Source organism: Muntiacus reevesi, chromosome 1, assembly GCF_963930625.1.
Source record: "Muntiacus reevesi chromosome 1, mMunRee1.1, whole genome shotgun sequence".
NCBI lineage: Eukaryota > Metazoa > Chordata > Mammalia > Artiodactyla > Cervidae > Muntiacus > Muntiacus reevesi.
The window spans coordinates 22,116,208-22,129,653 of NC_089249.1; the positions used below are offsets into that span (position 1 = coordinate 22,116,208).

General features: G+C 37.3%; 1 protein-coding gene across 1 annotated transcript in view; it reads left to right on the forward strand.

Moving 5' to 3' along the window:
• The window catches only part of SYT10 (synaptotagmin 10), a 103,137-nt gene that overhangs the window by 23,723 nt on the left and 65,968 nt on the right, over positions 1-13,446 (forward strand). Inside the window, exon 2 of the mRNA XM_065939601.1 lies at positions 7,695-8,052. Coding sequence (XP_065795673.1) covers positions 7,695-8,052 — 358 coding nt within the window. The remainder of the gene's footprint in view (positions 1-7,694; positions 8,053-13,446) is intronic.

Consider the following 13,446-nt stretch of genomic DNA (forward strand, 5'->3'; position numbering starts at 1 on the left):
GCTTAAACATCTGGAATTTCACAGTTCACATATGTTGAAGCCTGACTTGGAGAATTTTGAGCATTACTTTGCTAGCATGTGAGATGAGTGCAATTGTGCAGTAACTTGAACATACTTTGACATTACCCTTCTTTAGGATTGGAATGAAATCGGACCTTTTCCAGCCCTATGGCCACTGCCGAGTTTTCCAAATTGGCTGATATATTGAGTGTAGCACTTTCACAGCAATGATATCTTTTAGGGTTTTAAAAAAACCTAAAAGCTGGAATTCCATCACCTCCACTAACTTTGTTCGTAGTAAGGCTTCCTAAGGCTCACTTTACTTCCCACTCCAGGATTTCTGGCTCTACGTGAGTGACCATACCACAGTGCTTCTCTGGGTCATTAACACCTTTCTGAGTATTCTTGCCATTTCTTCTTAATCTTCTGCTTCTATTAAGTCCTTACCATTTCTGTCCTTTATTGTGCCCATTCTTGTATGAAATATTACCTTTATATCTCTAATTTCTTGGAGAGATCTCTCATCTTTCCCATTCCACTATTTCCTCCTATTTATTAGAATCATTCATTTAAGAAGGCCTTCTTGTCTCACCTTGTTATTTTCTGGAATTCTACATTCAGTTGGGTATATCTTTCCCTTTCTCCTTTGCCCTTCACTTCTGTTCTTTCCTGAGCTGTTTGTAAAGCCTCCTCAGACAACCACTTTGCCTTCTTGCATTTCTTTTTCTCTGGAATAGTTTGGTCACTGCCTCCTGTACAGTGTTATAAATCTCTGCCTTATTCAGGCACTCTATCAGATATACTCCCTTGAATCTATTTGTTACCTCCACTGTATATCACAAGGGATTTGATTTAGGTCATATAATGAATGACTAACACTTTCACTGAATGGTCTAGTGGTTTTCCTTACATTCTTCCATTTAAGCTTGAATTTTGAAATAAGGAGCTCATGATTTGGGCCAACTCCAGGTCTTGTTTTAGTTGACTGTATACAGCTTTCCATTTTCAACTGCAAAGAACATAATTGATCTGATTTTCATATTGACCACCTGGTGATGCCCATGTCTCTTGGTATGTTGGAAGATGGTGTTTGCTATGACCAGTGTGTTCTCTTGGAAAAACCCTGTTAAACTTTGTCCTGCTTCATTTTGTACTCATAGGCCTCACTTCCTGGTTATTCTGGGTATCTCTTGACTTCCTACCTTTGCATTCCAATCCGATATAATGAAAAGGACATCTTTTGCTTTTTGTTCTAGAAGGTGTGGTAGGTTTTCATAGAACCAGTCAGTTTCAACTTCTTCACCATTAGTGGCTGGAGCACAGACTTGGATTACTGTGATTGAATAATTTGTCTTGGAAATGAACTGAGATCATTTTGTCTGAGCTTGCACCCAAGTACTGCATTTCAGAATATTTTGTTGACTATGAGGGCTACTCCATTTCTTCTAAGGGATTCTTGCCCACAGTAGTAGATATAATGATATCTGAATTAAATTTTCCCATTCCTGTCCATTTCAATTTACTGATTCCTAAGACATCAATGTTCACTCTTTCCATCTCTATTTGACCGCTTCCAATTTACCTTGATTCATGGAGCTAACATTCCAGGTTCCTATGCAATATTGTTCTTAATAGCATTGGACTTTACTTCCATCACCAGGTGCATCCACAACTGAGTATTGTTTCCACTTTGGCTCCGCTGCTTTATTCTTTCTGGAGCTATTAGTAATTGTTCTCTGCTCTTCCCCACTAGCATATTGGACACCTTTTGATCTTGGGGGCTCATGTTATGGTGTCATATCTTTTTGCCTTTTCATACTATTCATGGGATTCTCAAGGCAAGAATACTGGAGTGGGTTATCATTTCCTCCTCCAGTGAAATTCTATATTTTATTATATATTTAAAATTCTATACTTTATGATTAGTTAAAAGATATTTTTTGTTTATTAGTGCTTGGAATGGACAGAGTCACACCAAACTGAGGTTACTGGTTGCTTTCGAGGAGTGGTGTGTCCTCCTGGATTTACAATGGTGATTTAAAAGAAATTAGATTTGTTCTTTAGTGTGCTAGGGCTTCCATAACCAAGTACTACAATGGGTCACTTAAGGAACAGAAAGTTACTCCTCAGAGTTTTGAAAACTAGAAGTCTCAGATAAGTTGTCAGGAGGGTTGATTTTTTCTGAGTCCTCTCCCCATTGGCTTCTTGATGGCTACCTTCTCCCTGGGTCCTTACATGGTCTTCCTTCTATGACTGTCTTTGTCTTAATTGCCTCATCTTATTTGGGCCTCAGATATATTGTGCTAGGGCTCATTCATATGAGCTCATTTGGCCTTAGTTACTAATTTAAAAGGTCCATCTGCAAATACAGTCATATTCTGAGGTCCTGAGTGTTAGGACTTTAATATATTAATTTGGAGGTGGTGGAGGAACAGACACAATTCAGTCTATGTTATATCCCTAACATCATTTTTTTTAAAACAGAGAAACAAAAGAAATTAATAGTTATATTTGACACTGATGCTAAACAAAGTTGTGAAATAAAAATATATGGTTATCTAAGTCTAGAAAAGTTCTTTGTGGGATATCTATTTACTCTTCCAAACCTTAAGAGTACTACAGCACCAGATTGCTAACATTTGTAATTTTAGGAAGATGAAAATAGAAGTTGGTAGAGGGATATTCTTAACATATTTCAATGGATTTTACTTTTTGAAACAGTTGTCAATGTACAGAAACATTTGGGAAGACAGTACAGAGTTTCCATATTCCCCACACTCAGTTGCTCCTATTATTAACATTTTACATTATGTAAAATGAAAATTATGTGAAACACTAATGTATTTGGTTACAGTTGCCAAACTAGTATTGATACATTGTTAACTGAAGTCCATACTTTATTCAAATTTACTTTTTCATAATGTTCTTTATTATTATTATTTTTTTTAATTCCAGGAGTCTATCTAGGATAATTCCATCCAGATTCAGTTAGTTCAGTTCAGTTCAGTCGCTCAATCCTGTCCGACTCTGCAACCCCATGAACCGCAGCACGCCAGGTCTCTCTGTCCATCACCAATCCCCGGAGTTCACCCAAACCCATGTCCATAGAGTCAGTGATGCCATGCAAGCATCTCATCCTCTATCGTCCCCTTCTCCTCCTGCCCTCAATCTTTCCCAGCAACGGGGTCTTTTCAAATGAGTCAGCTATTTACAACAGGTGGCCAGGTATTGGAGTTTCAGCTTCAACAGCAGTCTTTCCAATAAACACCCAGGACTGATCTCCTTCAGGATGGACTGGTTGGATCTCCTTGCAGTCCAAGGAACTCTCAAGAATTTTCTACAACACCACAGTTCAAAAGCATCAATTCTTCTGCACTCAGCTTTCTTTATAGTCAAACTCTCACATCCATACATGACCACTGGAAAAACCATAGCCTTGATTAGATGGACCTTTGTTGGCAAAGTAATGTCTCTGCCCTTTAATATGCTGTCTAGGTTGGTCATAACTTTCCTTCCAAGGAGTAAGTGTCTTTTAATTTCCTGGCTGCAGTCACCATCTGCAGTGATTTGGGAGCCCAGAAAAGTAAAGTCAGCCACTGTTTCCCCATCTATTTCCCATGAAGTTATGGGACCAAATGCCATGATCTTAGTTTTCTGAATGTTGAGCTTTAAGCCAACTTTTTCATTCTCCTTTTTCACTTTCATCAAGAGGCTCTATAGTTCTTCTTCACTTTCTGCCATAATGATGGTGTCATCTGCATATCTGAGGTTATTGATATTTCTCCTGGCGATCTTGATTCCAGCTTGTGCTTCCTCCAGACCAGCATTTCTCATGATGTACTCTGCATATAAGTTAAATAAGCAGGGTGACAATATACAGCCTTGACAATATAAGCCTTTTCCTATCTGGAACCAGTCTTTTGTTCCACGTCCAGTTTTAGCTGTTGCTTGCCGATCTGCATACACATTTCTCAAGAGGCAGGTCAGGTGGTCTGGTATTCCCATCTCTTTCAGAATCTTCCACAGTTTATTGTGATCCACATAGTCAAAGGCTTTGGCATAGTCAATAAAGCAGAAATAGATGTTTTTCTGGAACTCTCTTGCTTTTTTGATGATCCAGCAGATGTTGGCAATTTGATCTCTGGTTCCTCTGCCTTTTCTAAAACCAGCTTGAACATCTGGACAAGAGTGAACATTGACATTCTAGGAATCAGCAAACTAAGATGGACTGGAATGGGTGAATTTAACTCAGATGACCATTATACCTACTACTGTGGGCAGGAATCCCCTGGAAGAAATGGAGTAGCCATCATAGTCAACAAAACCGTCTGAAATGCAGTACTTGGATACAATATCAAAAAATGACAGAATGATCTCTGTTCGTTTCCAAGGCAAATCCTTCAATATCATGGTAATCCAAGTCTATGCCCCGACCAGTTATGTTGAAGAAACTGAAGTTGAACAGTTCGATGAAGATCTACAAGACCTTCTAGAACTAACACCCCCAAAAGATTTCCTTTTCATTACATGGGACTGGAATGCAAAAGTAGGAAGTCAAGAAACACCTGGAGTAACAGGCAAATTTGGTCTTGTAGTACAGAATGAAGCAGGACAAAAGCTAATAGAGTTTTGCCAAGAGAACGCACTGGTCATAGCAAACACCCTCTTCCAACAACACAAGAGAAGACTCTACACATGGACATCACCAGATACTGGACACCGAAATCAGATTGATTATATTCTTTGCAGCCAAAGATGGAGAAGCTCTACAGAGTCAGCAGAAACAAGACCAGGAGCTGACCGTGGCTCAGATCATGAACTCCTTATTGCCAAATTCAGACTGAAATTGAAGAAAGTGGAGAAAGCCACTAGACCATTCAGGTATGACCTAAATCAAATCCCTTATGACTATACAGTGGAAGTGAGAAATAGATTTAGGGAACTAGATCTGATAGACAGAGTGCCTGAAGAACTATGGATGGAGGTTCATGACATTGTACAGGAGACAGGAATCAAGAGCACAACCAAGAAAAAGAAATGGAAAAAAACAAAATGGCTGTCTGAGGAGGCCTAACAAATAGCTGTGTAAAGAAGGGAAGCAAAAAGCAAAGAAGAAAAGGAAAGGTATAGCCATTTGAATACAGAATTCCAAAGAATAGCAGTGAGAGATAAAAAAGCCTTCCTCAGTGATAAATGCAAAGAAATATAGGAAAACAGTAAAATGAGAAAGACTAGAAATCTGTTCAAGAAAATTAGAGATACCAAGGGAACATTTCATGCAAAGATAGGCACAATAAAGGACAGAAATGGTAGGGAACTAACAGAAGCAGAAGATATTAAGAAGAGGTGGCAAGAATACACAGAGGAACTGTTCAAAAAAGATCTTGATGATCCAGATAATCACGATGGTGTGATCACTCACCTAGAGCCAGACATCCTGGAATGTGAAGTCAAGTGGGCCTTAGGAAGCATCACTATAAGCAAAGCTAGTGGAGGTATGGAATACCAGTTGAGCTATTTCAAATCCTGAAAGATGATGCTGTGAAAGTGCTGCCCTCAGTATGCCAGCAAATTTGGAAAACTCAGCAATGGCCACAGGACTGGAAAAGGTCAGCTTTCATTCCAATACCAAAGAAAGGCAATGCCAAAGAATGCTCAAACTACTGCACAGTTGCATTCATCTCACACACTAGTAAAACAGTGCTTCAAATTCTCCAAGCCAGGCTCCAACAATACGTGAACCACAAACTTCCAGATGTTCAAGCTGGTTTTAGAAAAGGCAGAGGAACCAGAAATCAAATTGTCATCTAAATTACCATATCACATTCAATTATCTTGTCTCCTTAGTCTCTTTGGGTTATTACAGTATGACAATTTCTCAGACTTCCTTTTTTTGACAACATTGGGTTTTGAAGAGTACTGGTCAGGTGTTCTGTAGAATGTCCCTATACTTGAAAATTCATTTTTTTTTTTTTCATGATTAGATCTGGGTTACTAATTTGGGAAAGAAGATCACAGAGGTAAAGTGCCATATTCATCACATCATATCAAGGCTATTGACATGTTTTGTTACTGTTGATGTTCCCCTGGATCATCTGGATGACGTTGTATTTTTCAGATGTCACCTGTGTAAAATTATACCATTTTGCCCCTTTTCATACAAAAGGTACTTATTAGGTATTCCCTAGGAGGAAGTACTCTTTAGGAGGAAGCCACTTGGTACATCCCACAGTTAAGGAGTGGAGAACTGTTTTCCACTTCCTTGAGGGCAGAGTATCTACATAAACTCCTTGGCATGATTTTGCATGAGAGATTTGTGACTTCTCTCCCATTTATTTATTTATATAATCTTATTAACTTTTTATTGTATTCCTTTTATTTTACACATATATTAATTTTGTAATTATTTTAAAATAAGAATATTTTAAAATTCCCTAGCAAATTATTAACCAATTTTGTACTTCAGAAGTTAGGAACACTCAAGCTTATTAGAAAGGACCTATGGAGTTTGAAGAGGGGTTTCACAGGTAGCGCAGTGGTAAAGAATTAACTGCCTGCTAATGCAGGAAGTGCAAAAGATGCATGCTGGTTTGATTCCTGGGTTGGGAAGATCCCTGGAGTAGGAAATGGAAACCTGCTCCAGTATTCTTTCTTGGAAAATTCCATGAACAAAAGAGCCTGGTGGGTCCATGGAGACACAAAGAGTCCAACACGACTGAGTGAGTACATACACACACATGGAGTTTGAAAGTACAACACATTGTGCACTCATTCTCTGTTAGTAATGTGTCCCAGGTGGTGCTAGTGGTAAAGATGCTGCTTTCCAGTGCAAGAGACATAAGAGAAATGAGTTAATCCTTGGGTTGGGAAGGTTTCCAAGAGAAGGGCATGGCAACCCACTCCCGTATTCTTGCCTGGAGAATCCTATGGATAGAGGAGCCTGGCAGGCTATGATCCATAGGGTCACAAAGAGTCAGAAGATGCTTAGCACACACATATTCTCATTTAGACCATAGAAAGCAGCTTATACAAATATTTAACATTACTACTGCTTAGAGATTAAGAAGGTTGCATCTGCAGATCAAAGATGAAGCCAACAGAAGGCTTTCTTTTTGTATACAGTCTCAGAGCATGTTACGCTTCATGACTTCAAGGTAGGTTGCAAGGAGTTAACCTTCATTTTGCAAACTCTTGGACAACCTGGTACTATACTTGGAAATGATATGTATATATCATGCTTTTCTTGTATACAACTGGAAACTTCCTGGGATAGAATTTTTCAATTGTTTCCTTTGAATATATATATATGTAATTGAAGTATAATTGTTTTGCAATATTATGTTAGTTTCCTCTGTACAATGAAGTGAATGAGCTATGTGTAAATATACATATTTCCCCTCCCTCTTGGGCCTCCTTCCCACCTCTCTCCTTCCCACCTCCCCCCATCCCACCCATCTATGTCATCAGTGGTATAGATGAACCTATTTCCAGTGCAGGAATGAGATGCAAACATAGAGAACAAACATAATTATTAATATTTCCTCCCTACAAAAGTACCTAAAAGTAAATTTTTGAAACTCTCAATCAGCATACTGTTAATAATAACCTTAATATCACATTATCCCCCAATTACTGCTCTATTATATACATTATCAATAACTTAATATTTCTCCTACATTGTAATTTTTTTCCAGATATTTCAGTCAGCCTGTTAGCAGTTGTTGTCAGCTTTTGTGGCCTGGCCTTGTTGGTTGTTTCACTTTTTGTCTTCTGGAAGTTATGCTGGCCTTTCTGGAAGAGCAAACCCATGACTTCCAATGTCAGTACCCTTCCACAGAGCATGTCAAGTGCTCCCACTGAAGTTTTTGAGACTGAAGAGAAAAAAGAGATTAAAGAAAATGGAGAACCAGCACTAAAAGTTATTGAGCCTGCAATAAAAATCAGCCACACTTCCCCTGATATCCCAGCCGAAGTCCAAACTGCTGTAAAAGAACATTTAGTTAAACATGCACGTGTGCAAAGACAAACAACTGAGCCTACATCTTCATCCCGGTAAGGAAAGATCAAATAAACAAAACTATTTGGGCTGTGTGTGTGTGTCTGTATTTGTGTGTGTTGTATGTGATTTTCTGAGGGAGAAAAACTGAGGTGGGAAAGGAGAAAAGACAAACAAGAGAAATGAGAAAGACAGAGGAAAATAAATAATAGAGTAAGGAGGGAATTGATAGGACAGAATAAATAAGGATGAAGAGAAAGGAATGAGGACAAAGTCAGACAGAGAGTGGTACCATGAAAGGTAGAGGTTTCATTAAGATAATCTAATTAGAGATTTATTTATTGACTTTTTCCTTTGAAATATTTTTGGTTGATTTCCAGTCTTTCAATTTAGTTTAATGCAACCAATAAATATCAAGAAATCAGCCATTTGCCTTGTGTTCCATTAAATCATCTACAAGTTCACAATCAAAACCAAGTAACAGAGGCTAATGTTTAGTTTACACTTGTTTAACACCTATACCATAAACTTCTAGAAAATTTCATTGCTTATTGGAACTCATAGACCAAACTATTATGGTAAATTCCACAACAGCTTTGGTGAGTATCATGAGCATAGCATAGCAAGAGTGTACATGAAGGGAAGGCAGAGGGAAAACTTCTTAAAGGGATACATTTTAAGGAGGTACAATTTAATTCAGCCTGGAAAAATCAGCAAAAGTTTACTTGAACAAAAACAATTTGCTATAGTGTATTTCAAATTGTGTAACTGTAAATGGGAAAAAGATTCTTATGAAAGATACTTATGAAAAGATTTTTTCCTACTAAGCATGGTCTTCAATCTTTAACATGAAAAACCAGCATGTTATTGTAATAGTAGCACTGTTTCTGATAATAAAGGTCTAATAGTAGCAGTGTTTCTCTGATTCCCAGATGTAACAACTAGTTTTACCCTAGGGACATGGTAAAAATCAAAAGCAATGGGGGTAAGTGATGTTTTCTGCTAAACAATTGACTTCCTAATCTTATCTTCCTATCTCTCTAAATCAAAGATGCTTTCTGACATGACATACTTTTTGTGGATTTGGAAATCTATCAAGTTGAAAAACTACACGGGTCATGTTTGCTACTAGGATTGAAAGAATATTTCATATATCTTTTGTAAAATTTTAAAAAAGGATTGTATCTATAAATAAACCATCTTCTTTCTGAGATAAATTCCAGTGAGATAAGTAAGAATAATTGTTACTTCAGGGATGAGGAACTTTGTGGTAAGGAGGATGGATGGAAGTGTTATTCTTTTCAAGCTATTTAAATTTTATAACCTAAATGTGCTTTGTGTTTAGTTGCTATGTTGACAGGTTTTCCTGAGTGCTGCATTCATTCAATTTTATGATCCAGTATGCATTAATTTAAATATATCTATAGATAGTTAACTCTAAAATAATTATTCCATATGCTACTTCTTTATATTTATAGGAAAAATGCTTTAAAATTATTTCATGTAGTTATTTGATTATCATTACTATCATTACTATCAAAACTTCAAACTGTGGCCAAATATGATATTTAATAAAGCCTCAACATACTCAGAAATTTCAGGGTAAAAATATTCAATTAATCTACAAGATATTTTTTAAAAATATTGATACTCTCTGTGACTATATATCAACTTAATGTTCAGAATTACTTAAATCTTTTAGTGGATAAGTGCACCCCACATAAAGAGACTCAATTAATGAAGACAACTTGGGCTTCTCAAGAAGGTGATAATCTGCCTACCAATGCAGGAGACACACAAATCGTGGGTTTATACCCTGGGTCTGGAAAATGTCTTGGAAGATGAAATGACAACCCACTCCAGTGTTCTTGCCTGGAAAATTCCATGGACAGAGTAACCTGGCAGTCCATGGGGTTGCAAAGAGTCAGACACAACTGAATGACTGAGGATGTACAATAAGAAAAACTTGCCTTTCTTTGCTCAGTTTTTTTTAGAAACCTCAGAAAAATAAAACACTATCTCCAAAATATTATCTGTTGAATGTAAACAAACAACTTATCCAATTATCACTAACTTCCCTGGTAGCTCAGACGGTAAAGCGTCTGCCTACAATGCAGGAGACTCTGGTTCGATCCCTGGGTCAGGAAGATCCCCCTGAAGAAGGAAATGGCAACCCACTCCAGTATTCTTGCCTGGAAAATCCCGGGGACTGAGGATCCTGGTAGGCTACAGTCCATGGGGTCACAAAGAGTCGGACACGACTGAGAGACTTTACTTCACTTCTAGGGAGAATGAAAGAATACATACTGAGAACACAAGTTTGAAGAATTGGTTTTGGATGCAGAATTGCTGTCTAGAAATAAAATACATTAGAGAGTGACGACACTCTCATTTTAGCCCGTCACTTTAGCACTAAATTTCTCAGTCAGTCAGTCACCCAGTCATGTCTGACTCTTTGTGACCCCATGAACTGAAGCCCATGAAGCTCCTATCCATAGAATTTTCCATGGAATTGTCCATGGAATACTGGAGTGGGTTGTCATTTCACACTCCAGGAATTTCTCAGTAATTATATGAAATCAAATCAGAAAAAAATCCTTTTTTCTATTAATTCTAAAAAACATAAAGATGGCATTGTACTTATGTCTCATATTTTTTAAGAGAAAAAGTATAATACAGATTCACAGTTTTTCTATAAGTTTGATATCATTGGCTTCTTTGAATTTCCTTGTTTATGAATGGTTGGGGAAGGAAGAAAATGAAATAGCATTTTTGAGTGCTTACAGTTTAGTCACCATGCCAGCATCCTTTCTGCTAATCCTCTGCCAGCCTGCATGAAGTTAATATTATTAATTATCCCTATTACTTGTGAATTAACTGAAACCCAGAGAGATTTTAAAAATTTCCTAAAGAAATGCAGCTGGTGAATATTCGAACTCACATTTATCCAGATTGATGGAACACATTTTTAGAGTTAAAGCCAAGGAGATATTTTTTTTTCACAATCAAAGATGTTACAAACAAGGACCTGCTGTATAGCACATGGAACTCTGTTCAGTGTTATGTGACAGCCTGGACAGGAGAGGAGTTTGGGGGAGAATGGATACATGTATATGTATGGCTGAGTCCCTTCACTGTTCATCTGAAACTATCATGATATTGTTAATCAGTTATACCCCAATACAAAATAAAAAGCTTAACAGAAAAAAGATGGTTACAAAGTCCACTGAGGACAGGTAGCTTGGAGGTTGGCGAATGAGGGCATCTTCCTGCTCATTGTGCTCAGTTAGAAATGTGGAATTATATGTGGTTATGATGAATAGCTAGTCATGATTTTAATCTGTTTGACCTTGGGATGAATTTCTTGCAGAAAACTTGATTATTTCTATTTCTCAAAATTCCCATCTATGTTAATTACTTCATCATACTAAAATTACCTTTATATATAGAGGAAGGGGAAATTGCTGAGTTTATTACACAGACAGAGAGCTTGAGGGCACATTATTATAAATTGGATTATTCTGCTCAAATGTTAACTTTTCACTGAAGTCTAGCAATATCAGGAGCCGCCCCCCCGCCCCCCAAACCCACACAGTAATTTAACTTTAATGCTTGGTTCCCTCACCTTATTAGGATATCCCAGCTCTAGTCTGGTATTAGGACTCCCTTTTATTTGGCTTAGACAATAGATGACAAGCATCATATTCTCTCAACTTTGACTTGTCTCTATTTTTAAGTGACATCCTAATCAGTTAACAACATGCTAGAAACTATCACATTTGTCAAATTCTCATCTTGTTTTTCAAATATTTGGACATTTGACCCCATCAGCCTGCTGGCAGCCCAACAGCCCAACAGACGTCTGTGTATTTCTTATTATTAACATTATTCTAGCATCTATCTTGATTGTTTTTTCATTCATCCAGTAGTCTTACTTAATAGATATAGTCAGTAGATATAGCTTTTAAGTATAGTTAGGGTATTCTGCAAACTCTGATCTGCAACTCTAGGGAAGTGAAAAAAACATCCACAACATAATGCAGAAAGATAAGAAACATAAGAAATTACAGTGTTCAAAATTACAAGTACATACTGTGTGGTGGAAAATGTGGATTTAAGAGAATAGAAAAATCATTGCCAGCTGAGGCATGGATCTGAGGCCAAAGGAAACTAGAAATTCACATAAATGGCAATTTGAAGAGGGTATGCATTCCAGATGGAAACATTTTATATGGAAAGACACAGAATAGGAAATCTTGGTATGAAAACATCAGGTAAGTTGCCTTGATCAGAAAATAGAGGTCAATTGAGGAATAATTAAAGATAAAGTCAGTTGGAATTAAAGTCTGAGAAGAGCTTGAAGTTATGGACAAAATGTTCAAGGTCTGTCCTGTCAAAAATATTTGTGTCAGAAGAGTCTCTTGGTTAAAGAGCTGTGTTTAGTAAAATTAATTTGACAACAGTTTGTAGGGCAGGCTGTAGAAAAAGACATCTATTTTAAAAGTAATATAGTAGTTCAGGCATGATAAAAATCAGGAAGTTGCAAACAACAGCAAAAGGAAAACTGAGAAAAGTTATAAAGGAAGAATCTAAGATTTCATAAAAAATATTGTGACACTTCTATCATTCCAAGTCTATTCCAATCCTAGACTAAAAGCTTGACATTCAAACTTTTGATGTTTGATGTATGTGTCTGATGATGCCAAGCTGTCATTATAGTGTTTAAGGTCCATATTTCCTCACACATATAGCCCTGCCTTCTTAGGCAGAAAATCTGCTGATATCACTTCTGCATTTCTCTTGACACCTAGACAAAGCACTATAGAATTTCAGGATATATTTGTTGAATTTAAAAAGTCAGTAAATGAATTTGATGACTTCATTTTATCTATCCAAATGGGTCTTTCATGGTTATCAGTTAGAAAGGTGCTTGGTCTTTTTATCATCCTGTAGATCTCAACTGTATTCTTCTGTGCTTGTTTCCCTTATCTAGAATGAAAAACTCTTTTATTCACTATAAGATCTTTAAGGAAATAAAACTTTTTCTATCCAATTATCAGTTATTGTCCTTTAAAGTCATATCTACAGTCTAGCAATTGTTTATTATCTTAATGTTGATCTCTAGCTGATTGCTGTATCTAATAGGATAACTTTTCAGAGAACCAGTGTGTATATAACCTACTTTAAAGTGCTCTTTTTCCCATCATTGAAAGACACTGAGAGTGTTAGTTGCTCAATCATGTCTGACTCTTTATGACCCCATGGACTATAGCCCGCCAGGCTCCTCTGTCCGTGGAGTTCTTCAGGAAAGTATACTGGAGTGGGTAGCCATTCCCTTCTCCAGAGGATCTTCCCAACCCAGTGACTGAACCCAGGACTCCTGCATTGTAGGTGGATCTTTACCATCTGAGCCACCAGGGGAGACCCAATTTCCATCACTGGGTAAGTGC